Below are 25,268 nucleotides of genomic sequence, written 5' to 3' on the forward strand. Positions count from 1 at the left end.
ACCACCAGAAGATGCGGTTCGAAATAGGCGGGGTTAAAATAAAGTTTCCGCCGCATAGTACCGTTTACGATCGATTTCATGCTGTGGAGTTTCTCGTCGTTGCTGACATCTTCGACAATAGACACATTCTCCTCGGGTAAACACTCGGTATCGGAGTTCGGATTGTTCATTGCCTCGGGACTGTGATGTCCCATCTGCTGCTGGTTGCTGTACTGTCCTTGCGGTGGATGGTGATGTCCTCCATCCATATCGGTATGCCCGGAATAGTTTTTTGATTGGTGAACATTTGCGGTGGTTTGCATCTGAAAACGATCTCATCTGTCAACATAAAGGGTTATTCGCAACATCATTCAACAAATCACCTTCTTTTCAGCGTCAGCCGTTCGCTCATCCTCAAACTCAGATGCCGAATTCGAGTTGTCACTGATGAAGCCCGAGTTGTCGCTCAAGTTTGGAAAGTGCTTCAACAGCGGATTGTTCTTGACGATGCCCATCTCCTCAGCGTGGAGACCCACATTCAGAGCTGTCGAGATCCCCCGATGAGTTGTTCTTTGACTTCCAGAACGTCCTATAAAACTATTTTTCCTCGCCTGTCCTCCAAATGGACCGACTTGGGAGCCCAACCCAACACCGAATGTAACCTGATCGTTCTGCTGGTAGGAAGAGTAATCGTTCTTGATCGTGTTTGCGTCGTCGTCATCCGTGTTGCGTTTTCGTTTCTTCATGTGGATGTACAGGAATACCGATGCGATGTAAATCAATCCCAAGCAGAGGCTACAGATTGCGATAACTATGTACTCCTTTGTACTTAGACCCGACTCGCTATCGATGTGGTGATTTTCCGACGAGAAACTAACTTCTGTGACATCTGTTAGGTTAGCGTGAAAATAAATGAATAACAAGTTGTTTTTTTTAAATTTATTTCTTTTATCATTAGTTTCATTATTTTTATGAATTGTAATTTGAGCAGTAAGTTCATAGCACCAGTCAAAGTGCCAGATGAAAAAAAACATAGTCTGAACAAAATTTGAACCCGAAGATGCCAAAAAACACCGTGATCGGTTATAGTGACATCAATATGTCATCGATCCACAGCTCACCGACGCAGTAGTCGACGCCGAAGCGAGTCTGCACCCAGTTTCAGTGATCCAGTGATTCAGTTAGCGAGGTTACATCGTCAATTGGCCAAAGGGATTCCCCGGTGCACAAATGTGACCACTTCCAAACTTCCAAACAGACAAGCATCTCTGTTACATTTCATCTAAAACCGAGTGCAGCAAACAAGCGAAACCAGGAGGAGTCTCTTGTGAGAGTAAAGACATCTTCAAAACCACGAAACTATCCAAGTTCTCAAAAATACCTGCATCTGAGACTAAAAAAATGAATTATCGCCACCAACATCATCAATCAGGACTTACGAGGGCAGGTCCCGAAATCTTCGAAGGTGAAAAATGAAGACCGACTCTACTCTCAGTAGCTTCGCTTCGACTAGAACTGTTTCGGCAGTCGTAGTCAACAAAAAGTGACTTAACTAGAAAATGAATTGACTAGCGTTCACTAGCGAGGATGATTGGTGGAATAGTCTAGTCAGTGGTTATTTTAACTGACGCGACTAATGAATACAAATCTGCCTCTTCATTCTGACTTCAGCCCACACTTCCATTTCCTCCTGACACTAATTTTATACCCGCGTACGCAATCGTATTTTTACGTCCATATAAAGAGGAACGAAAACTTGATTTCTGACGCAAAAAAGTAGTTACCCCATCAATGGACGGTTTATTGCCTACCCGTCGTGAACTCAAACCAACGAACTAAGACATTTATCAAGTATGCTATAAAGGTCCTCGCGTTAGTATTAGTAAAAAGCGCACACTCACTGCACGCTATTTTATACGTGTGAGTAATTTTCGTATACGATATAAAAAATCTAGCTCACCTGTAGCGTATGTCAAACCACGTTGAACTTAAACATCGATGCTTGCATAATGATACTTGGGAGAGAGAGGAACGAATTCGTTTTGGGGGAAGTCACTTCAAAATGCAATGAAGACAAATTGACTGGGAAGAATGAATAGTCGAGTCGGTAGAGGGAGATAGCGACTAAACGTCCGATTGACTGTTTAGTCGTTTTGGCGGAGAAACTGCATGAAGAAGCCGAATGTCATTTCCGACTGAATACGGATATAGTCAGTCAGATAGTCAGCTGACTATCCTCAGTTGACTATGACTATGCCGATCCCTGTACGAGGATAGTGTTGAGCGTGAAGCGTTTATCGGCGGTACAAAAGGTACCGGACGCCCGAGCACGTCAACAACAGACGAAAACTTTGATGCAATGAAGAAAATAGTATTGGCCAATCGTCGAATCATCGCTAGCGGAATTGCTAAGCATCTAAACATATCGATTGACTTGTGTCATATGGCTATATGGCTCTATCCGCGAAAACTCAAATTCGCTCCAAAAGGTCATAAATTGTCACGAATCATGGGTTTATGATTATGATGCGGAAACCAAAGCTCAAATTCCAATGGGAGCCGAATTGGAATATGCAAAAATCTAAGACGAGCCAAAATACGTGCAAGCAAAGCAGCTGCCAGGAATTAACTGAACATTCAAAATGATAGAACCTGTCATCATAAGTGAGAAGGATGACTACCAACATAACACCACAAAAAAATCGAAAATGGAATATACATAACCCGCGAAAATTCAAAATTCGCGATACTCTTTGATCACGTCAAGGAAAGTCTGGAGAATCGTCTACAGATTCTCAACAAACTAAATGATAGCTCGCGAATTTGAAATTGAAACCACTGACAGTAGAATCAATTTAGAAAAATTTTAAAAATGTTCAGTTGGAAGGTTTGAAATTGCAAAAATATATTTGATAAAATGTATACCAAACGGAATTTATAGGGACATCATTTGGAGTATGTAATGAGCTAAATTTACGGATTTCTCAACAGTTACAAAAACTTTATCCAGAAGTCCAACCGTCCAACGTGTTTCCGTCCGTGCCTCTAGGCACCATAACGTCCATAAATCGGTTCCAATTCTTACAGTGAATTTGAAACTGTTTCTAACCGTGTACGTTTCTGTGGCATCTTGTAAAGCGACTTATCAGATTTGAAATTGATTAAAAATTTGCGGTCAACGATGGGGCAGATATATTTAATTCGTTGAGCCCCGTATCGTTATGGCTGCGCATTCATTGAGACCGCAACAAGAGAGCGGAAGCGCACTGAACGGGAAGCACTTGTACAATATCAGTGTCGGCTTCAGTTCCCAATGATATTTATTTGATAAGATTTTTTTGAGTCACATTATGACATCCAAAGATGAACCATATTTTATTAATTCTTTTATTTTGAAACTGTCAGTTCCAATGACCAACGCGTGAAGATTTTGTGATTTTTTGTTAGCCCTAGCTGATATTAAAATAAATAAGTTTAATGTTCAGATAAGATTGGAGGGGGACACCCTAATGACCCGCCCCGGGTGTCACCCGGTCACGCTACGCCATTGTATACCAGTATTTGAGAGTCATGACATTTTCTGTTATTTTTAGGCTCATTTAATGTAGTAAATCGGGATGACAAAACATGTGCTAAAAATGAGTGGGCTATATTTATGCCCGCAAGGTTGACGTGGGCCTATCGTTGGCTTAGTAATCATTTGTTTGCATTAATTCAATTATTGATTGAATGAAATAATTTCCGAATTCAATTGTATTCAACATATTGGCTGTAAGTAAAGAATTTGAACAAACGTCTTGTAATGTAAGGCGCCTTGATTTTGATGGCTGTGTTAGGGAACACATTTCGGTGAACACAAAAGTTCATCCAGCTTGCATGTGTTTCTGCAATGCCAATTTTCCTAGGTACCTTGGATTCTTAAATGGCTGTGTTAGGGAACACATGTCGGTGAGAGTAAAAGTTGCCCCAATTTGCATGTATTTGCAATAGAGATGGGCAAGCCGTTCATGAACTGTTCAGAAGAACTAGTAGGTTTTAGTGAACGAACGGTCGTTCGGCAACAGTTCGGATCACTTGCAACTCGACTCTTGATTGGTTGATGAGGAAAACATTTGACAAAGATAAATATACAAAAATGGGATTTCCAAAATTTTTACAGTGTTGCCAAATATATTCAAAATTGACTAATAGTTGTATTCTTATTTCAATTTAGCGAAAATTTCTATTATGGATTCTTTGTATATTTTCGTTTCTGTTGCGTCCTGTGTTCAGTTCCCGAAGAGAGGGAAACATTGTACAGTACTGTTATAAGGCCTAATTTCCGTATACACTTCACGGTGAAAACGAAATGAAGTGTATCTGCGATGACAACGATACAATGTTGACATCTGGAAATAAAATTAGTTTTTAACAAGGCTTACTACTCTCACCAGATAAGATTAGCCGGTCCGAAGGCAGTTTCAAATTGTTAAAATCTGAATGAAAAATTTTACTTGGTGTTGTTTATTCACTTGAAGCACGTCTTTCTTACCCTAACGTAACCCATTTTCTATACACTTTCCGATATTCTCATTGAAACTTATTATAATATAAAATTATCTTCAGATACAATTTTTGTAAGAGATTATTTTACCATATGAAGGAAACAAAGTTTTCCATTCACATTGAACATTAATTGGATACGGAGAAGTTAATTTTCATTCATAATTTCTATTTAAAAAGTGTTCATTCTGCCCGAGGCCCCATCATTATCTTTGCCGCTTCACTAACTCGTAAAACAAAGTTCAATAACGTGCCATTCATTTCGTTTTCTTCGTGGGGTGTATACGGCAAGGCTCATAGTCTCTTGATGAATAAAATGCACCATAAATTTAATTCATGTATTTCAACATATCATACTCCTATTACCAAATCTACGTTTTCTATTTCCCTCTGCTCTCTCTGCATTTAAATTTGTTTTGAATACCAAAATAACAGGAAAATACTAACTGTTTAAAATATGACACCCGATTTTTAATACGAAAAATGGTACATCTCCAAAAATACTTCTCCAGTTCATTCGTCTCTAACCTTCAAAAAAGCCCTTGGAAAACTTTACTTTATCCATCATATTACTCCTCCACCCTCATTGCCTTGAGAAAAGCATTCGATCCCTCGCTGTCCAGCTCGCCCAACAACGATGTTGTTCAGTCGATTTCCTCACAAAGAATGAAAGTTTGCCTCAGCGAGATCCACTGTTTATACTCTAGGCAAATATTCCCCTTCGTTCTTCTTATTTTCCTTTGTTCACGGATACTTTACTCTTACGATTTCCCCTTCGTTGCTCGTCGATAAGATGCTCGTTATTGATAGCTCTGTTCGGGAAAACACACAAATGGACAGAACAAATGTATGAGGAAATGGGAATGATTCCAATCAATTTAAACCATATAAAGACTATGGGATTGTAATGTATAGCATATCAAACAAATCTTAGGGAATTTCCGATTCGTTTGGTATATAAATCGCTAAAACCGTTCGCGGCAAAAATAGCTATTAACGTTAACTTTATTTCATGAAAACGTGACCTGTTTTCTGATTTGGCACCCTTAACGAAAGACGTAGTTCTCCGTCAAAAAATTGCGAGAGCGTGTGCGAGTGATGGGACAATCTTTTTTACGTGATAGTCTCGAAAGTACGTGATTTTTTCACGCGCATGCATCAGTCGCATAAAAAATTAATTCAGTTTATTCAGGCATCGATTGTCGATTGTGAAGATTAATCTGAAATAAAGGGATGTGACTACACGCGAAGAGAAGGAATTCGATTTAAAATGGAAATTGGCTATGAAACAACGGTAACGGTATTGAATTAAAGAGACTTTAAACTCAGAGAGTTCATTCGTCTCTATGAAACAAGTGGTAGAACAGATGGTGCAAAGGATGATGGACCGTGTTCAGAAAATAGTTCGAGAAATGGGCTGTGGTGAGAAGTAAGGCTGAAATAATGGTCTTGCAATAAGCATAAAAACCGTATTACCGATACAATTAAAAACAAAATGTATATTTTTTTCTTTAATTAGTTTTTTTTTCGTATTCTATCTTTAGTCAAACTTATAGCAGTTTGAATAAACATTAATCTTTACAATATCTACTATGAAGAACTTAATTATTCCTGTATTCAATTATAGAGGCCCAATATGAGTTTTCTGATTTAAACATCGTGCGAATAAATGTCATTAAATAATCAAATCAACAAATCATTCGCGTAATCAGATACATTCTATGAAGCGAGCTAAACCTAATATATGGCAGGTTGAGCGAGGATCGCCATCGTTACTACTGTCGGCTTGATCTCAAACGTTTCAACGAATAAGAAATGAATGAACGCCGTACAAAACGTATTTTTATTGTTGTAACTCTTTCGACAATCGAGATGATATACTGCTACTTGAACGAACGAAAGTGAAAGTGATGCGCACCATGCGGCAAATGTTTGTTAGATAACTGCGCCACTCATAATTGTTTGATAACATTTTTTTTCTAATTAAAATTCCCACAGAATGGCCAGCAATGGCTAATGTAATGGGAATACTTTTTTTCCAACCCAAGATGCGACGACCGTGATGAATATGATGTCCATTACGATCGGACCAGCGAAAAAGGCGAAAATACGGTGATAAGGAAGCGATACGTAACCAAACAAACCACAGCCCATCCGACAGTGGAATCTCCGTTTTACACCGCACAGTGGTGCCGACATACAGTAAAACACGTCATCTGCTGCGGAACTCTCATCACCTGGCGGCGGCGGCGGCGGTTGCGAAGGCCATTCAAGAAAGAATTATCATGGGAAAATGAGACATGTAGATGAGGAAGCGGTTGGACGGAGAAAGAGGATGGCTTTATTTTGTCCCCATTGAAGGCGCTTCCCGCAGACTGTGGTCTCACGCGATTAGCATACTTATAATTCAAATGACACGATCTGATATTAGTATTCTTACGGCAGGGTAGCGCCATTCGAAGACTAAGTGGTGGTAAGTCGCATGGAGAAATGGTCTGGGGGAGGTCTCAGCCGAGCTGTGTGAAGTTTTCACACTGAAAGTGAAATTACTATAAAACGAGATTACTTTGTGTGTAACGTGTCCAATTCATTTGTTTTCGTGTGTTTATATAATGGAAACTAAATTAGTTCTTGTTTTCTCTAACACTGGGTCATTTGCATCGATTAACACTTCACGTTTTGACTCATGGGTCTCACGAAGTTTTATTATCACTGGCTTTGTTGACGGTTCATGGAAGCATGACTGATGACAATGCATTGTGTGCATTGAATTATTATTGAATGATTTTGATCTATTATTCGAAATTGAATAATGTGAAGAATTATCAGCTTGGACAATTATTAAGCTAATATGAATCGAAATGTACACTTACTGTTTACGTATTTGATTGGGGTACCCACAACGCGGAACGCAATACAAGGCGTGAATATATTTTGATTGGGGTTCAAATCATCTGTAAAGAAAGAGATACAAAGAAAAAGTTAAAAAGATTAGCTAATAAACTGTAATCTACAATAATGCTCTACATTGTATCGTTGTTTTAGAATGTTAAGGAAGGTTGATCGAGTTATCTATACCCTCTGGGTAGGTAAATATACGATCGAAGGTATACCTACGACTATACATCATGTTGCTAATAACAAACTAAATCAATTTATGAGGTATCAATTATTGATTTCCTTAAATTGAATAACAGTAATTCATATTAATGATCGCAGGTAGGGAGAAGCAATCAATTACTCCCTCAAGTTGGCGTGCGTCGAACGCAGATAAACAAAAAAAACGCGCACTTGAATTGACGGAACCTATAGACTGCAAAGATCGATCGAGCATTGTAGGCGTTCCGTAGATAAATTATGTATTGCTGCCTCCTAATGAAAGCATCACGATCGGCTCTGGGGAGCACTACGGAGTAACAGATTAACGGGATGCAATCCCGATTGTGGTGTGAAATTGATTACGTTTCAAGCAGAAACGCCCACAGAATAGCATACATACTGCATTTGCATAGGCTTGCCTTTGCTCTCATTTCTGAACGTATCATTCTCACATAAATCGGTTCACAGTCGGCCCGGCCCTTCATCTGCCAATAGATGAGGTTACCTCAACACCTTATCTAAATATATTGTTATTGTAGTTACCTACAATGATTACCTTGTTATTGCACGGGTTTTGTTTGACCTATTTTTTCTGATTGATCTTGTACTTCTGCACTATATTCTGATGAGCTAGTCAACAGGAAATGTTATGTTTGCAAATCCAGCTAATATAACTGGCTTTCTTTATGCGTTGGAACGACGATTAAACAGATTGCAATACGGTGGTGCTCGGTTTATTTAGATATAAGGAGTATATCGAAAATAAGCTGTAAACACATTTTTAATCTCAAAATCCATTTTTATTGGTGACTCACAATCAAACAAGGAAACCATTCGGCAATGTTTCATGAACCGTCTTCTTATAGTGTGTGAAGAAAAATAAGTTAAAAATGATTATTGGAAATATGCTCTGACCTTCGATTTAACGCATTTCATTAGGTTTTGTACAGTGAATCAATCGGCTTTCTTGGACATAGCATTCCAGTTTTTCTTGAATTTCGCCATGGTATTATTGATATTAGCATCCTTCTTGAAGATTCAGTTGACAACAGCCCAATATTTCCGGACCGGATAGAACTGTGGGCAGTTTAGCGGATTGATGTCTTTCTCAACAAAATGATTGAACCACTTTAGAGTGGTCTTGGTATAGTGGGCTGAAGCCAAATCCGGCAGAATGGTGGTAGGGTGCTATGCTTCTTGTATAGTGAAAGGGACCTTTTGATTAGTACAATTCGGCATTTATTGTTTCTTTTGTGTTGAAACTTGACTACTTCAATCTACATGAGCGATTGCTTGCCACACAAGCAGTTTTGCCTAGTTGTTTCCATTTGAATTGACTTCTCATTGGTCATTCACATCTTCACCTAGACTGTGGTGTAAAATTGTGGCCCCGGAAGAGTTCTTGAGTCTTCTTCAACGTAAGTCTCATCATCCATCAGAATGTACGCATTGAATTTATGCACAATTCGATAATACAGCTTCCGGGCTCTGGTTTTCGCTCGTGATTTTTATTCAGCACATTGTTTTGATATTTTTATGCTTTTTGAATGTCTTCAGGTTGTTCCGCTGCACCATTCCGACCGTTGTCTCAGCTTTTTTCGCCAAATCACGTTTATCATCAATTTATTCCGATTGATGAGGTTGACTACTTTCCGGTCCAGATCGGAGTTGGAAGGTCCTGGTTTTATTCCTCTTTCCGGTAAATCATCGAATGGATAGTGTTCCTCGAATTTCGGGATGATGGATTTCACACTTGCCGGATAAATGCCAAAACGTTTTGTCATTTTATTCATTGTAATACTCTTCTGTCGCCATAATGTATCCAAGACTTGAACTTGAGTCTCCTTTTTCATACGCGACATTTCGAAAGGAGTGAAAAATCCACACGTAAACAAATTCTTGGTGGACTCTTGACAGATCAGGATACTGAATACAGGTGAGCACAACTGCATTCGTTTGCACATCAATGTACAAGGGCATTAAAAAAGTTTATAGTTTATTTTCGATATACCCCTTAGAAGAATGAAAACTCGTTTTTATTATCACAAAATGGCTTTATTGACTTTCGCATGTATTTTAACTGATTTTTTTTCACCATTTATACTTTTCCTAAACATATTTCACTGTCGCATCAACAGTTCCTTAAAAGGACAAAAATTTGATCACCAAATTTGTTTGACTTATGTGCATAAATCATGAATGTACTTTTAAAAAAAAAATCTGACCAAGATCTAAGATGAGACCAAACAACTGGTTTCTTATTTTATTTTGATTTTTTCTTCAAAACGCCACCGAAACATGTGAGCTGTCAACAATTTTAAATGTTACAATATTTGTGAAAGTTATCTTCCCAGGTTCTTCGTATTATATCGTATACGGCACATTGATTGCATCATTTTACATAAGTCTCTGTCATTTGAGATGGGTGCGTAATACCGAGGGTTTCTTTGTGTGTTTGAGTGCTATAACTCAGCAGTAAACAAAACGTAAACAGAACTCATCAATTTTTGCAAGCAGTGTTGCCACATTTTTATCTGTACCAGAGGGGTTAAAAAATTTTCCCATTTGTACTTTTTCTTCGAAAAATCTGTACCAAAAATCTGTAACATCGAAAATATTCGTTGTAGAAAAAAACTATTTTATTAGAATGAAAAAAAAAACTCATTCAATTGCTACAAATACTACATTTACATTTGCAAGTCACTCGTATGTTTGATGATGCTTATACATTGCCACTTATTTATTCAAACCTATTGATCTATTGGAATGGATAAGAGCAAAACTCGAGGCAGGAATTGTCCGATTTAGGACTGTCTTTATTCTATCATATTTTCTGTATCAAACATTTATTCCATGTAACGGAGAAACATGTTATTTGCAAGTGGTTGACAAATCTTGAACGAGAATTGTCTCTGAAAATAATCTGATATTGTAATGACGAGTTTTGGTAGAAGTACTAGGAATTTTATAGTAGAAGGTAATTTTAAAGAGCTGATTAGAAGATCAATCAATGAAAAGTTCTGCGATTGGACCCACGGACATTTGTGGTCCGTGCTGCGAACACAGATCAGCAGTGGGTTATCTAGCGTTACAGGAACCCGTTACTGAAGACATTGCAGACGAAGAAACAATAGATTGACAGATCATGAACACACAATTGTCAAACACTCACTCACACATACGAACATGTAAACACTCAGAAAAACAACAAATCACAAAGGCACGTATTAGACGTATAATTGGAAGCAGTACAGTCAAAATACAGTTGAAATACGAATATTTGCCCTTTTCGTTGGACAGCAGATTACGTAACACAAGCAAGACTAAAACGAAATTATTTATAAATTAAACATGAACTACATAATAAAACCAAATAAAAATTACAGCTTAAAAGATAACCTAAAAACGAGTTTGCTGAACGGTGGTCCGAAGTTTTGTCAGCCAACAATTTGCTTAGTAAGTAAACGTGAATGGTTGAACATGAAATTTGGGCTGGACGAAGTTTCAGCTAGTTTACACATAAAAATGTTACTAAACTTTAGTAGTAATTTTTTAAAGAAAACATGAAAAAGTTGTTGATAGGAAAACTCCATTTCTGTAGTAGTGTCCATATTGCGATGCATTGATGACCTACAAAATGTAGGTTAAAGACTAAAAAGAAGGAAATTATTTATGTTTACATAGTTTGACATTGTAGTTTATTATAGTATTATAGTTTTTGAGTCATAAATTTGAAAAGTTACTTAAATGACCAATATTTTTACACTCACAACTTTTCACTGCAATCTGAGAAGTGGTTGCCAATGGCCTGTCGAGTTGGCATTAAATTCGTCTAATAACGGAAACTCGATTGACAATTAACTTTGTTTTAAGTCTAATACTGAGTCTACTAGAGCAATAGAGAAGTGCAAAAATAGCTTGTTCACACCGATTTCTGTTTTAATGATAAGAATCGTAAAGTTTTTGCATTATTCCAAATATTTGACAGCATGTCAAGTTTTGAGCCAATCGATGGGTCTAAAGAGGATTTTCGTAAATATCTAGATCGAAATGGTGTATTAGATGCCATTACAAGAGTACTTATCAACTGTAATATTCTGATCGACCTAAGAATGCAATCGAGTATTTGCTCGATAATCTTGGAGAAAAACTGAAGATAAGGACACTATTGCAAGATTGGAAAATGAGTTGAATGAGGCCCGTAATGAAGTTGAGAAATTGAAACACGAAATGAGTTCGTTGAAACTATCTGTCTCGGAGGGTAATAAAACTGATCAATACCACGCCAATAATCAAAATTCATTAGAAAATAATCATTCCGTGTCTTTAGAAGGTGATTCTAATGAAAAATCTGTCGCAGCCGAGAATGTATCAGACCCCGTAATATGCCAGAAGACGGCATACAGTATTGTCACTGAATTTGAAAATCAAACAACCGACTCTGTAGAATATGTGCCAGTATAAAAATGCCTACAATAGGCTTCTATCAAATTCTTAGATACTCCTAAAATATTTTACCGGGGAAAGATTTGAATAATTTATGAATATTTACATTTATTGTCATAATCGCCAGGTACAATTCTGATAAATTCCATATGAAAAATGAAGAAATAAATAAATGAGTTTGGTTTTCCAAAAGATATGCTTTTTTCTTCAACATTCACATTACCAAATGGTGCAATCTCGTTATGCCGAATATGATACATTTCACTAGCCTGTAAAATATATACCGGGAATTTTTAATTTTAAATCTTCCCGCTGATTTTTTTTTTAATTTTAAGTTGGTACAGTTGTCAGCCGTCCGAATGTTAATTTTAAGCACGATCTGTCATTTAGTTTGTGTAAATGAAATAAGTGAAATCCGAATGAAAAATCGAGATAACTATTTTTATTGGCACCCAAAACCATACGTACAAAACCATAAGTCCTAGAGTATCGATTTTTGACAAAAACTAGATTCTCGAGATAACAGTAGATTTCGACGTTTCATGCAATTTGAAGACATTTGGCACCAACAATTTTTTTTCGGAAACCCCGATTTCCTTGACTCGCTTGGGTGATTTTTCGATTTTCAAAATACTCATACTTTGACTGCTTTGGATTAGGATTTTTTATGGGGTGACTTTTTGAAATTCGAGATGACCTTTTTAATTGTCACCCTTGTGTACATCCAGCAACGTGTGAGGCCGAATGCGCGTAATGTTATAATGAAGCTCATGAAAGACTTCATTTTTTTTGTTTGAACATATGTGCTGAAACGTCATGACATAAATTCCGTTTTGGTCGGGCAATGGTAAAGGTTGTGTCGGCGTTGCTCATGATAGCGTCTCGCAAGTGAATGTATTCTTCCTTGCGCAGCTTCTGTTGATTGTATTGTAGGAATCGCAGTCGTTCCTGACTGCACCGAATCTTCATACGATTCTCTTGTTTATTTTTTCTCCAGTAACCACACATTCGTAAATATTAATTAATAAACCGATGAAGTAGGGCCATTTGTCATTAACCAGCGTTTAACAACAATTAGTTCTTTTTGAAAAATGATTGTCGGTTAATTTATTTGGATAGTGTTCATACCAAAATTTCAAAAACGTGGTTTAAAAAAGGGGTTTTACAAAAAAAACCTTCGATTGTTGCGAAATAGTTAAGAGATAGTATGAGGAAAATCGACTACTTCATGTCGGGGTGTATGTACAGCGAGTACATCCAGGAACGCATTGAGGTCTCGTTTGAAATGTTTCCGAGAACGTTACGCTTTTGGAATATACTCTCATCAGAGTATTAGTAAACGAGGACTTTCGAAATTTAGGCTAAGTAGGTTATCAAATTAAAATTTCCAATTATTATAAATCATAGACATTAGACTTCATCAAGTGCAGAGCAGAAGACACACAACAAATGACAAAAATGTCCAAATGATCATCATATAATATGATAAACAAATATTAAAATCGGTAATAATTTAACCGCTGTATGTGACATGGACAAAAAAGGCTACCGTGGCAGTCTGTTATGGACCTTGAATGAAAATATAGTGTCACCGAGCCATTCGTGCAACGAAGAAACTGTTACACGCCCAATGCAGTTTTTCTATCTATTATTAGAGCAATAATTAACTATTTTCCCAAACTCGAAATGAGTTTTTTTTCGAAAACCATACATTACAATTATGGGAAGGTATTAATGATTTCTATTGTTTTTGATGAAGAAAATTGTGCGTGACTATAGTTTACTACGCTCATTAATTTATGCCACATTGTTGATTTAATTGCTCGCCCAATCTGAACAGTATCAAATCTAATCAGTATGCTATAAACCGACCTATTGATGCAAAATCAGCACCTAATTAGAGCCGTATTGTCTATCAGACTTACGAACAGATTCCCTTCTTCACCTTGTCACGCTCTTTTACAAAGTGGGATAAAAGGCGCGAAATAAAGAGTGAAATCGTCATCAGTTCATTACAATGAATACCAGTGGACTGTCCAACGATAAGATCGGATTTCTTATTTCGATTGACGTCATAACGAACCTCGAACCGAGGCTGCATCATATACAATCGAACCTCAAGATTAATACACAAAGATTAGCTCATTCGCAAGTTAACAGTCGTTCGCGTCGATTAAATGGATCATAACAACGATGATATGCGAGATCTCTCGTGAATGGTCATTCAGCGTCCAAGAAACAACTAATTCAGGGCTGGTTACGAGAGGGATGACGGTAATTGTGAATGGAATCACTGTTCATCGGATAAGTTTTATTATCCCATCATCGCCCCCTGTTAGCCTTCGCCGGTTGTGGGCAGCTAAACAGTGGCGATCGTGAGTGGCATGGTTCCTCTTTGATCTTACCATCAATAGCGGAGATATGATTGACGGCGGGTTGTCGAGGTCTAATTTGTTAACTGTGATGCAGTAATAAAATGTTTATTGCTGGCACTATTATTCATTCATGATATTGGATCGTGTGATGCTGTTATGAAAGGTGTAGTTTATAGAATTTAATTAACCGTTAATAGATAGGATTCACTTTCCTTGCAATTGTAGACAGAGTATGTCAATGAATGCCTAGCTAGAACACAAACGTTACTTACCGAGTGGTCGTGTGCGTCCGTCTTTCAACACTAGCCGCGGTGTCATATCCCGACACATGAGATGCACCAATATGAGACGACCCTGCATCCGTTGCCGCAAGTCTGGTTCTCCAAGCCACTGTAAATAGATGCGCCCTTCATCGCGGAACAGCCGGAACGGCACATCCGTATCGATTGGGTTCCTCAGCTCGGTCCAACCGGTGTGTGTCAGGAATTGTGAACCAGAAACTGCACACATTGGCATCTTCACACCTGTGGGTGAGAAATGAGAAAAAAAATGAAATAATTAGTGTATGTCACAGGTGTGAATCACAACCACATTAAATGATTCCTTGTTTAACAATTCAGTTGTTAAGATCAATATATCATTAAACATCATGTTTTATGGTGAACCTAATGAAGCATTTCAAGTTCGTTCCTCAGTTCGGACTATTGAGCAATTGGAATGGGTTTATTTTTCATTCCTGTTTTTCGATTTCGTTATATATAATATTTCGCATTTCATTTGGATCACGGGAGAAGCAAATTAGTCCGATTGCGTCTGTTTCGTTTGGTACAAAAAACCCAATCATTTTGTTGCTCTGGTTTTCGGTGGAGCGCTTTTATGACCTTATCTCCGTGAAAAAATCCTGTTTTCAATAGTTATCGTCTGGTGGAATGAACTTTGTTTTTGCAAAAAATATATATATATACATATAAAAGCGCATAAAATGTCTCATTTGAATAGCGGAAATTATATTTAGTGATGGAGGGAAACAAGACATGATCAGCTGGTTTTAATAATTGCTCTATTTAGTTAATTCATCCCATACTAGGACACCTTTTGGTATGTGCTCTAGATTTGAATACCGAGAATCTGATAGGAAAATTATTGCCGAAGTGTCAGGCCGAATTGTTCCGTTTTTATGATCCATAAATTTGCCATGATCGTATTGCTCTTATGTCCATCACGTGCCATCGTCATCCTTTTTTGGACCAATTTATACTTGTGATAAATTCCGCATTCGATGTACAGGGTGGGCCATTTAAAGTGGAAGCATCTGGCAACCCCATAACTTTTGACAGAGATGTCAGATTAACAAATGTCATACCGCGTTGGAAGCGTCATTTCAGTACAATTTTAACCATGGAACAATACACACCTAAACAACGCGCTGAAATTGTTCAGCTGTACATTCAAAATAACTTCTCAATTGTGTTAACTAAACGTGCGTGGAAAAATAAAAATAAAGTTAAAACATCGCCTGGAGACAACACTATACGTCGTTTATATGCCAAATTTATATCGTCTGGTAGTGTTGGTAATGCCAGTGATCTGTCCAGACAACGACCAAGACGTTTCGACGAGAATATTGATGCCGTTCGAGCCAGTGTTGCAGAGACTCCATCGACATCAGGTCGCCATCGTTCGCAAGAGTTAGGCATCGCTCGAACCACTCTCCGACGCATAATTCGTGTTGATTTGAAAATGTTTCCGTATAAACGGCGCTACATGCCATACAGCGGCTGCCACGACCAAATTATTGCGCAAAATGTTCCCCGGAAGATTAATATCGAAAAACGGCGATTATGCCTGGCCACCGAGATCACCTGATTTAACGCTTATAATTTTTTTATGGGGATATTTCAAATCCAAGGTAAACACTGGTAAACCAAGGACCCTGGCTGCGCTGAAAGACAATATCCGACAAGAAATTGCTGCCATATCGGCCGAAACATTGGGCAAAGTGATGAAAAATGCCGAAAAAAGGGCACATTTTGCGGTCAAGGCCAGAGGCGGTCATTTACGAGATATCATAATCAAAAAGTAGTTAGAACAAATCTCCTTGGACCAAAATAAATGAATTTAAAAAAAAATTTAAATTGCACTTCTTTACTTTGCTATTGCAAAAACAAATCCTTCCACTTTAAATGGCCCACCCTGTATTTGATGAAATTTGCAATAAAGGAATAATTATCGATACCAGTTGTCAAAAAGCGATTAAATTATTGGGTTGTCTGGAGAGTTTGTGTTTTCAACTGAATCCTATATTAATCATGAACGAAGACTGGATGGAAACAGAGACTAACTTCAGCGTTCCTTTCAAAGTGATTGAATTCAATCGCAGCGTATGGGAAGAAGGTGGTCCAATAACTCGTCCGGGATCACTCGTGTTTTACACAGATGGGTCAAAAATTGGAAAATCTACAGGAGCTGGGATTACTGGACCAGGGATAGATGTCTCAATTCCAATGGGACAGTGGCCTACAGTTTTTCAAGCAGAAATACATGCTATTCTAACATGTACAAACATTTGTTTGGCTAGGAAACACAGGTATGCCAGTATCTGTATTTTCTCAGATAGCCAAGCAGCTCTAAATGCATTGAAAGCATATACTTGTCAGTCAAAGCTAGTTTGGGAATGTATTCTTTCTTTAAAAAAACTAGCTGTAACTAATGACGTTAATCTATACTGGGTGCCTGGTCACTGCGGTATAGAAGGTAATGAAAAAGCTGATCTTCTAGCAAGATTAGGATCTTCAACTAAATTCGTCGGACCTGAGCCATTTTGCGGATTATCTACATCCTGTCTGAAATCCGAGCTCAAATCCTGGAAAATATCGATGATTGAAGCCAACTGGAGAGCTCTATCAACATCACGACAATCAAGATCATTCATTACACCTTGTAATAGAATAACACGCAGCCTACTCAGCTTGAATAAAGCCGATCTGAGTATGTTGACTGGGCTATTGACCGGACATTGTCCGAGCAGGTATCATCTCAAAAAAATTGGGAAAATAACGGATGATAAATGTCGTTTCTGCAATTTTGATGCTGAAACTTCGGAACATTTACTGTGTCAATGCAGTGTATTGATTCAGCAAAGACTGCGGATTCTTGGAAAGGGCATTCTTATGCCTAACGAGATATGGTCTGCTGAACCAAAAAAGGTAAGAAACTTCTTAAAAGAAGTCATACCTTCTTGGGGGGAGATGCAAAGTCCTAGTGCGACTATCACTTATTCCTTGAGTGATGGAACGAACTGACAGCGCATATATAGTAAACTGGAGTGCACCACAATAGATCAAACTAATGGTCGCAGTGGTTCAATGCTCCTACAGAAGAAGAAGAAGAAGGAGAGTTTGTGTTGAGCTAAAAATCAAAAGTATAATTTTTATAGGATGCTGCGTTTCGTTCCATATTTGTTCGCCATCTTTCACGCAATTTGAATATTTCATCATCGCAGAACTTGTTCGCTGTTTCGTCCAGAAACTTATCAAAATGCTGTTTACGCTGTACAAAGAGTCGAAGTTTTTGCTCTCAAGAGAATTTGGCCGGGATAAGTGGTAATCTTAAGGTGCCTATAATTTACTTTTCTAATTTCGAGCGCTTATTGCTCTTTCATGATTGGTCAATGGACGCAAGCAATCTGTGCTCTTGCAGTTGCTCATTCAATGTGAATACGGCACTGTGCAATGAATTATGCGTTTGGTTTGATTTTCTGGTACGGTAAATCCCACTTTTGATTGGTTCAGTTTGCGCCTCCCCAGTCCTCATCTTACCTCCTTCGGCATTCTTATCGTGCACCATCCAATGACTTATCACCATCCTTCTACCATCATCGCTGGATTGTACCACTGGTGACTCCACCACTGAACTGAACTGAACTGAACAAACAATACCCAATAATCAAAGTGAACGCTCCTTTTCAGGGCCATCAAACTATTACTATGGATTTTTTTAAACATATCAATATGCAATAACAGCTCAACGTAATCCTACGTCATATGTGGTCGTCTCTCGGACACAACCCTCCTGTAGCTTTTTTCTGGCGATTGAACTTTGAAAGCGTGTAGATAGTGACGGTTACATCTTTCACGAAATTATCTATCAGTTTTCATTCAGAGTTATATTTTCACCGAGTTGTTTTGTCTCGATATCCCAAGTTGGCTTTAAAAATGTCTAAACGGAAGTGTTATTTCACCGACGAATTGCACCAGAAGTACCTTAGTCTCACAGAAAGACGTAATGATTATGAGACTAAATGCTGCATATGTGATTATATGTGTTGGTGGCCAATAGCGGTATGTGCATTTTATCATTTTGTTGAAACAGAAGTTTCCACAAGAACCCATTACAGGTGATTTAGAAAAACATAACCAAACACCGCAACATTGCAAGAATATTCAATTGGAATCAATTTCCAAATCTATGCTGAAATATGTGTATTAAAATCTCATCGTCCGGAAGATTTGGGCTGCAGAAGGAAGTCTTGCGTTTCATACATCATAAAAGTGATACACAAACGTACAAGCCCCTACAATGGCATATTTCTGTGTATTTGTATGCTTCACGACGAATGTTGTGTACCTAGAACTGACTTAGTGGCCGGTACAATCTAATCCATCACTTTTCTGCTCGAAGGACACCATTTTTTCACGTTTATTCTTCCATTCTAATTGAAGAATTGTCACTCAATAATGAACCTTCTTCTCTTTCTTTAGTGACTCTAACGTTCCTAGAAGAACTTCTCCGTCTCTCAGACATAGTATTATTTTCGTTATTTTGATTAGATCTTAGTTGAGATTTATTTCTTTATTTCGTCAAACAATAGTAGACAACAATTACATACATTACATTACAATTACAATATACTTAATGAAGGAAGCACGTTGTTTGGTCGTGCGAGTTGTATCTTGTCGCCAGATCGAATTTAGAAAACTCCCTCAGGGCTAGAGGAAGACAGCCCAATGTGCCGGTGAGAGATGTGTTGGCTCGGTTAGACCTTGATTACATGTCCCAAATCTATATTTTCCTTAAAACTATCGATGTTCGTGTGTGATTATCCTTATATCCTTATATCCTTATATCCTTATATCCTTATATCCTTATATCCTTATATCCTTATATCCTTTGCGTGCAATTGGTCCCCTTGCTACAAACAGTAGAATAAGTTGAAATGTAAATACACAATAGATATACGAATAGATTTAAGAATTGAGTGTGTGAGATTATCATTATTGTAACAATTTCCTTATATCCCATCCTTTTCCTGAATAAATATGTCACCCTACTAAACTCGAGTAATCGGTTTTCTACCTTACTTACCTTAGATTTAGAAAATGTTTATGTATAGTAATAAAAAATATAATTAAGAATTCGGCTTCTTTAAACTTATGAAACTGAGCCTGTAAAAATAAACGAATTTAATAAAACAAAAATAATACTTAATGAATTTTTTTTTATCCCATTTATTTATTCATCAGGCTCATTGGCATTTTATCTGTAACAGAGCCGGGTTTTTATCGTGTACATGTACATATGTTTATGTTTCTATAAATTGTAAATTACACAGTAGTAGTAGTAGCCATTTAGGCGTTAGGTTTTTCTATTCCATTACATTATGGTAAATTACTCTGTAGTAGACATTTAGGCGTAAGGGTATTCTATCTGTTCTTCCATTGTTCAGCAGACCGGACAGTGGAGACAGTTGATATTGATCATTGTTGGGTTATTTATAAGAACAGCAGCCCGATGTTTCTTGCAGAGCAGAGCAGTTGTATGGATGAATCGATCTTTGTTCCACCGTGGATCGATTCCCATAGCTGATATGATGGTTGCGTGGACGTAGTTATTCTATAACAATACAAAGATGGTCAATTGAGGGCCCTGAGTTTGAACTCATGATCGATCGTTTAGTAAGCGAACGCGTAACCAAGTGGCTACGAAGACTCCCGATAATGAATAATTAATAGCTATATTTATGAAAATCAATTATTAGAGGTATCATGTATTTTGTATTAATAATGAATTACGAAATGCAACACAGCAAACATTGAAAATTGAAATTTGCAAAATTGAAAAATTTCTTAGGATCGGATCATATTGTAGTGATATTTTCGTATCAAGGTTTTTACAAATATCTTTGTATATGGTTAAATTATCCAAAGTTTGGTTTGCTTTGTATCTTTTATGAGCTTTTTGTTTTTTGTTTTTGAGATTTTTAATAGCACGGGTGAACCATACTGGTATTTTTGAATTTGTATTAAGTTTTTTCTTTCTTGTTGGAACATGTTCGCTTATGATTTTATACAGATTATCATCAAAAATTTCAACAGCTTTGTCTATGTTCCTTTAATCTTTAAGTAGAAATGACCAATTTATATCCTTAAGCTTACAATTAATTTGCTCGTAGTCTGCTATTTTGAAATCAAAATATATCTCAAATTCGCAATCGGCGGGGCGTGTACTTGTGCTATAGATAAATAAAGAGTATTCTATAGCGGTGTGGAATTTTTCATTTTTCCAAAGAGGACATTCAGCTTTCGAAACATGGAAATCTTCTGTGCAATTAGTAAACAACAGATCTAGGAAACAATTTAGTTCATTTGAAATAGGATTAATTTGACATAGACCTAGTTGGCTTGTTTTATCGAAAATAAGTTGCAATGTCTCATTTTCGCCTATAATCGGGAGTACGATTGATTCATTCTCCTCGTCTACAATGAAATCAATTGTATTTTGATAGAAGTCCCCGTAAATATGAATTTTTATTTTAGGGTCTAGTTCATCAACAAATGACTCTACAATATTAAAAAATTTCTCATAAGAATGTTTTTTGGCAAAATTAGGGATACGAACTGCGTTTACCAGGGCATTAACAGCAATGAGTACACCACCCCCCCCCCCCGATTTTTTATCACACAATGACAAATCTCGATCACACCTAAACACGCTAAAATTGCTACCAAATAATTCTTAACACGTCTGGAATGTATTTTATGTGCAAGCTCTGGAATACGCGAAACTACAGTGCAAGTCGGAGGAGATTTCTTTGCGACAAATCCCCCAGCCAGAACGGGTATCGAGCTCAAACTCCCGGCATGACAATGTGTGGCGCTAACCATCGGACCACGGAAGCGTGATGAGCATACCGAATTTCAATTTGCAGCTTACTCTACCTTACACTACCTTACTGTCCCCTTTTCACGCTCAATAATGAAAATATATCTTCTCTTTTCGCTTCAAGTTATTCGTTTCATTCTTCACACATTCGTTTATTCGAGCAGCTCAAATTTAAATGAATGTTTCGTTACTGCATTCGAAACATATTCACTGAAATTAATAAAAAGGCTTAGTGAAAGGTTATGCAGTAGGATATCATGAGTAATCAGTTGCTGATGGTGGTGATATGATGGTAAGCGTAACCAATATAGCCTAGGTGCACCCGTGGCCGAGTGGTTAGCGTATCACATTATCATGCCGGGTGTTCGGGTTCGATTCCCGTTCTGGCAGGGGGAATTTTCCGTCGAAGAAATTTCATTCGACTTGCACTGCGGTCACGCGTATTCAAGAGCTTGCCCCTCGGAATACATTCAAGGCGTGTTATTTGGCTCAACTAAGTGTTAATAAATGACGCTAGTTAATGCATACGTTGAGACGGCAAAAGTTCCACAAAGGAACGTTAACGCCATTCAAGAAGAAGAACCAATATAGCCTCCTATTTCTCTGCTCATACCGTCATGTTTGAAACTGGAGCGGATGAAACATTCAACTGGAAGCTGTGAGGGTACTTCCGCATGCGAAATTAAACTTTTTCACGGTGATAATTGAATACACAGCCATTCCATGTCAAACAGATATTCTAGATATTCTCAGATTTTCGTCGAAAGTGGTAATTTTGTTCTTTATCGCAAAACATTAGACCCGTATTTTTTAATTTTGTTTTATTAGGGTTCCCATTTCCATTTAACACGTTAAGCCCCGATTTTTTCTTGCTCCGCTTTCCATTCAGCACATATCAAGAGCGTTTGCACAATATCAGTGTCAGTCCCAGCTTCCAAAGATACTTATTGTATAAATAGAAAGTAGTCAGAGATTCGACTAGAAAGTACTCAAATTTTGTAAAACATCCGGAAACAAACCGTATATATTTTTGTTTTCTTATTTTGTAACTGTCAATCCCAGTCAGTTCGGCCCCTAGGGACCGACGCTGGGCTCAACGTGTTAAGAGTGTTCCGGAAAATCTTTTTTTTTCCACTTTTTCCCAAAAATGACTTTTTTCAAAAATTCATAACTTTTGAATCACTGACTCGATTTAGATGATATCATATCATATTATATATCATATTATATCATATCATTTGCGGGTGGTTTTGCGTATAAAAATGACGAAACGTCTGCAACGTAAAATGTCGTATTGGACAGAGTTCACAAAACCGTGTACAATCATATTGTGTTTTGTGTACAAAAAATGCTAGATTTTTAAGATTGCTGTAGTATATTGTTAAGAGGTTTGATCCACACAGTTTGAGATTTTGAACCGTCGTTTGGCATGATTGACACCGTCACATGTCGTGTATTAGTACAGTGTTGGTAAGTGCAAAACTCGAGAAAGGAATCGTCCGATTTGAGCTGTCTTTATTTTATTATATTTTAATATCAAACATTTATTTCATGAAACGGAGAAACATGTTATTTGCAAGTGATTCAAGAATCTTGAACGATAATTATGAATATTATACAAGAATATTATAATGACGAGTTTTGGTAGAAGAACTAGGAAACTTATAGTAAAAGGAAATTATAAAGGGTCATTTAGAACGTTGAACGTTTGTTCAGTAAGAAAACGTAAATGTTTGAAAGTATCCATAATAAAAAATCAATTGGTGGAACGAAGTTTACCGGGTCAGCTAGTAAACTATATAAGATATACATTGTGCAATACAACGTTTTGATAGTTATAGATTGAAAAATAAAACAATTAGGATATTACATCCAACTTTATTTAATGCAAGCTGTAAATAGTTGATCATTGCAATTCTTGAATTTTGTCGATTACGGTGTATTTTGTCGATTTCGGTACAGAATAAAAAAATGTGACCTCAATCGAATGTGAATCGCCACAATTAGATAATGGTATTCAGCAGCAATTTTTCTATCACATTCTTCTCATACAAAACTTCTTCCCGATTCACAAAAAGGGTAGCAAAACGAATGTATCTAACCGTCGAGGAATAGCTTCATTAAGTGCTACCTCCAAGCTAAATATTCGAGCTGATTATTCTCGAAAAACTGGCCCAAAACTTCGCCCACTCCATTTCAGAGGATCAACATACTCAAGAGTTCGACGACTACTAATTTAGTAAAGTTTAGTTCGTTCGTCATCCGCGAAGTTGAGCTAGGCCATCAAGTAGATGCCATCTATACAGATCTCTCCGCTGCGTTTGATAAAATGAATCACGATATTGCTTTGGCTAAATACGATCGATTAGGTGTTCATAAAAATTTGCTTGCCTTGCTATCATCTTATCTGACTGGAGACTATGTTTCTTCTCCCTTCCCTGTGACATCCGGAGTTCCTCAAGGCAGCCATCTAGGACCATTTCTGTTTCTACTATATATGAACGATGTCAACAGTGTTCTAAAATGTCTTAAGTTGTCTTACGCTGATGACCTAAAACTGTATTCAGTGATACGGAAACCAAGTGATGCTAGATTCCTGCAAGATCAATTGGAAGCTTTCGCCGAGTGGTGCCAACTGAACCGCATGGTACTTAATGTTTCGAAATGTTCCATTATACAGGGTGGGCCATTTAAAGTGGAAGGATTTGTTTTTGCAATAGCAAAGTAAAGAAGTGGAATTTAAATTTTTTTTTTTGAAATTCATTTATTTTGGTCCAAGGAGATTTGTTCTAACTACTTTTGACGTGGGACTACGTCTAACCGGAATATATGGAGGGTAAAATGAAAACCTAAACACAGAACATGCAGGAAAAAATGAAAGATTTCGAATGCTTATAGCTCGAACATTTCGTACTGGATAGGAGAGATGTTTGCATCACTTGATAGGGAATATTTCTACGCATCTATCGCAACTAATAAAATGTTGTTTTTCATCAGATAAACAATTGAATAACTGTAAAATATTAGGCGTTATCTAAACGCCCTAACTGCATAGTTTTGATTGGCCCGATTTACGGTTTCCCTAACACAGCCATCAAAACCAAGCAGCCTTGGGGAAATCGGCATTGCAAATACATGAAAGTAGGGGGACTTTTGTTCTCATCGAAAAATGTTCCCTAACACAGACTTTAAAACCAAGCAGCGAAATCGGCATTGCAAACACACGAAAGAGCCTAGAGGCGAGTGAACTGAAAAGTTTAAACCCTCTTAAAGCCAAAAAGAAGAAAAAGAACACACGAAAGTAGGGGGAGCTTTTGTTGCCACCGAAATGTGTTCCCTAATAGAGATTTCTAAACCAAGGTGCCTGGAGAAATCGGTATTTCAAATTCATGCAAGTCGGGGGTATTTTTGTTCCGACTGGAATGTGTTTCCCTAACACAGACTTCAAATCCATGAAGCGTGGGGAAATCGGCATTGCGAATTCATACAAATCGGGTGTATTTTTGTTCCGATTGAAATGTGTTTCCCTAACACAGACTTCAAAACCGAGGTTTCTGGGGAAATGGGCTCTGCAAATAAATGCAAACTGCGAGTACTTTTGTCCTCGCTTGCCTTTGTGCAGAGTGGAATATATCTGTCCTAACATGATCTTCTAAACTTAGGAAC

General features: G+C 37.5%; 1 protein-coding gene across 1 annotated transcript in view; it reads right to left on the reverse strand.

The window, feature by feature from the left end:
- Window positions 1-25,268, reverse strand: part of LOC129764862 (uncharacterized) — a 122,144-nt gene that overhangs the window by 15,736 nt on the left and 81,140 nt on the right. The window contains exons 5-8 of the mRNA XM_055764411.1: window positions 14,714-14,965; window positions 7,395-7,475; window positions 363-868; window positions 3-302 (exon numbers count right to left, since the gene is read on the reverse strand). Of these exons, the coding sequence (XP_055620386.1) occupies window positions 3-302; window positions 363-868; window positions 7,395-7,475; window positions 14,714-14,965 (1,139 nt within the window). The remainder of the gene's footprint in view (window positions 1-2; window positions 303-362; window positions 869-7,394; window positions 7,476-14,713; window positions 14,966-25,268) is intronic.

The sequence above is a fragment of the Toxorhynchites rutilus genome, chromosome 2 (assembly GCF_029784135.1).
Source record: "Toxorhynchites rutilus septentrionalis strain SRP chromosome 2, ASM2978413v1, whole genome shotgun sequence".
NCBI classification, from domain to species: Eukaryota; Metazoa; Arthropoda; class Insecta; order Diptera; family Culicidae; genus Toxorhynchites; species Toxorhynchites rutilus.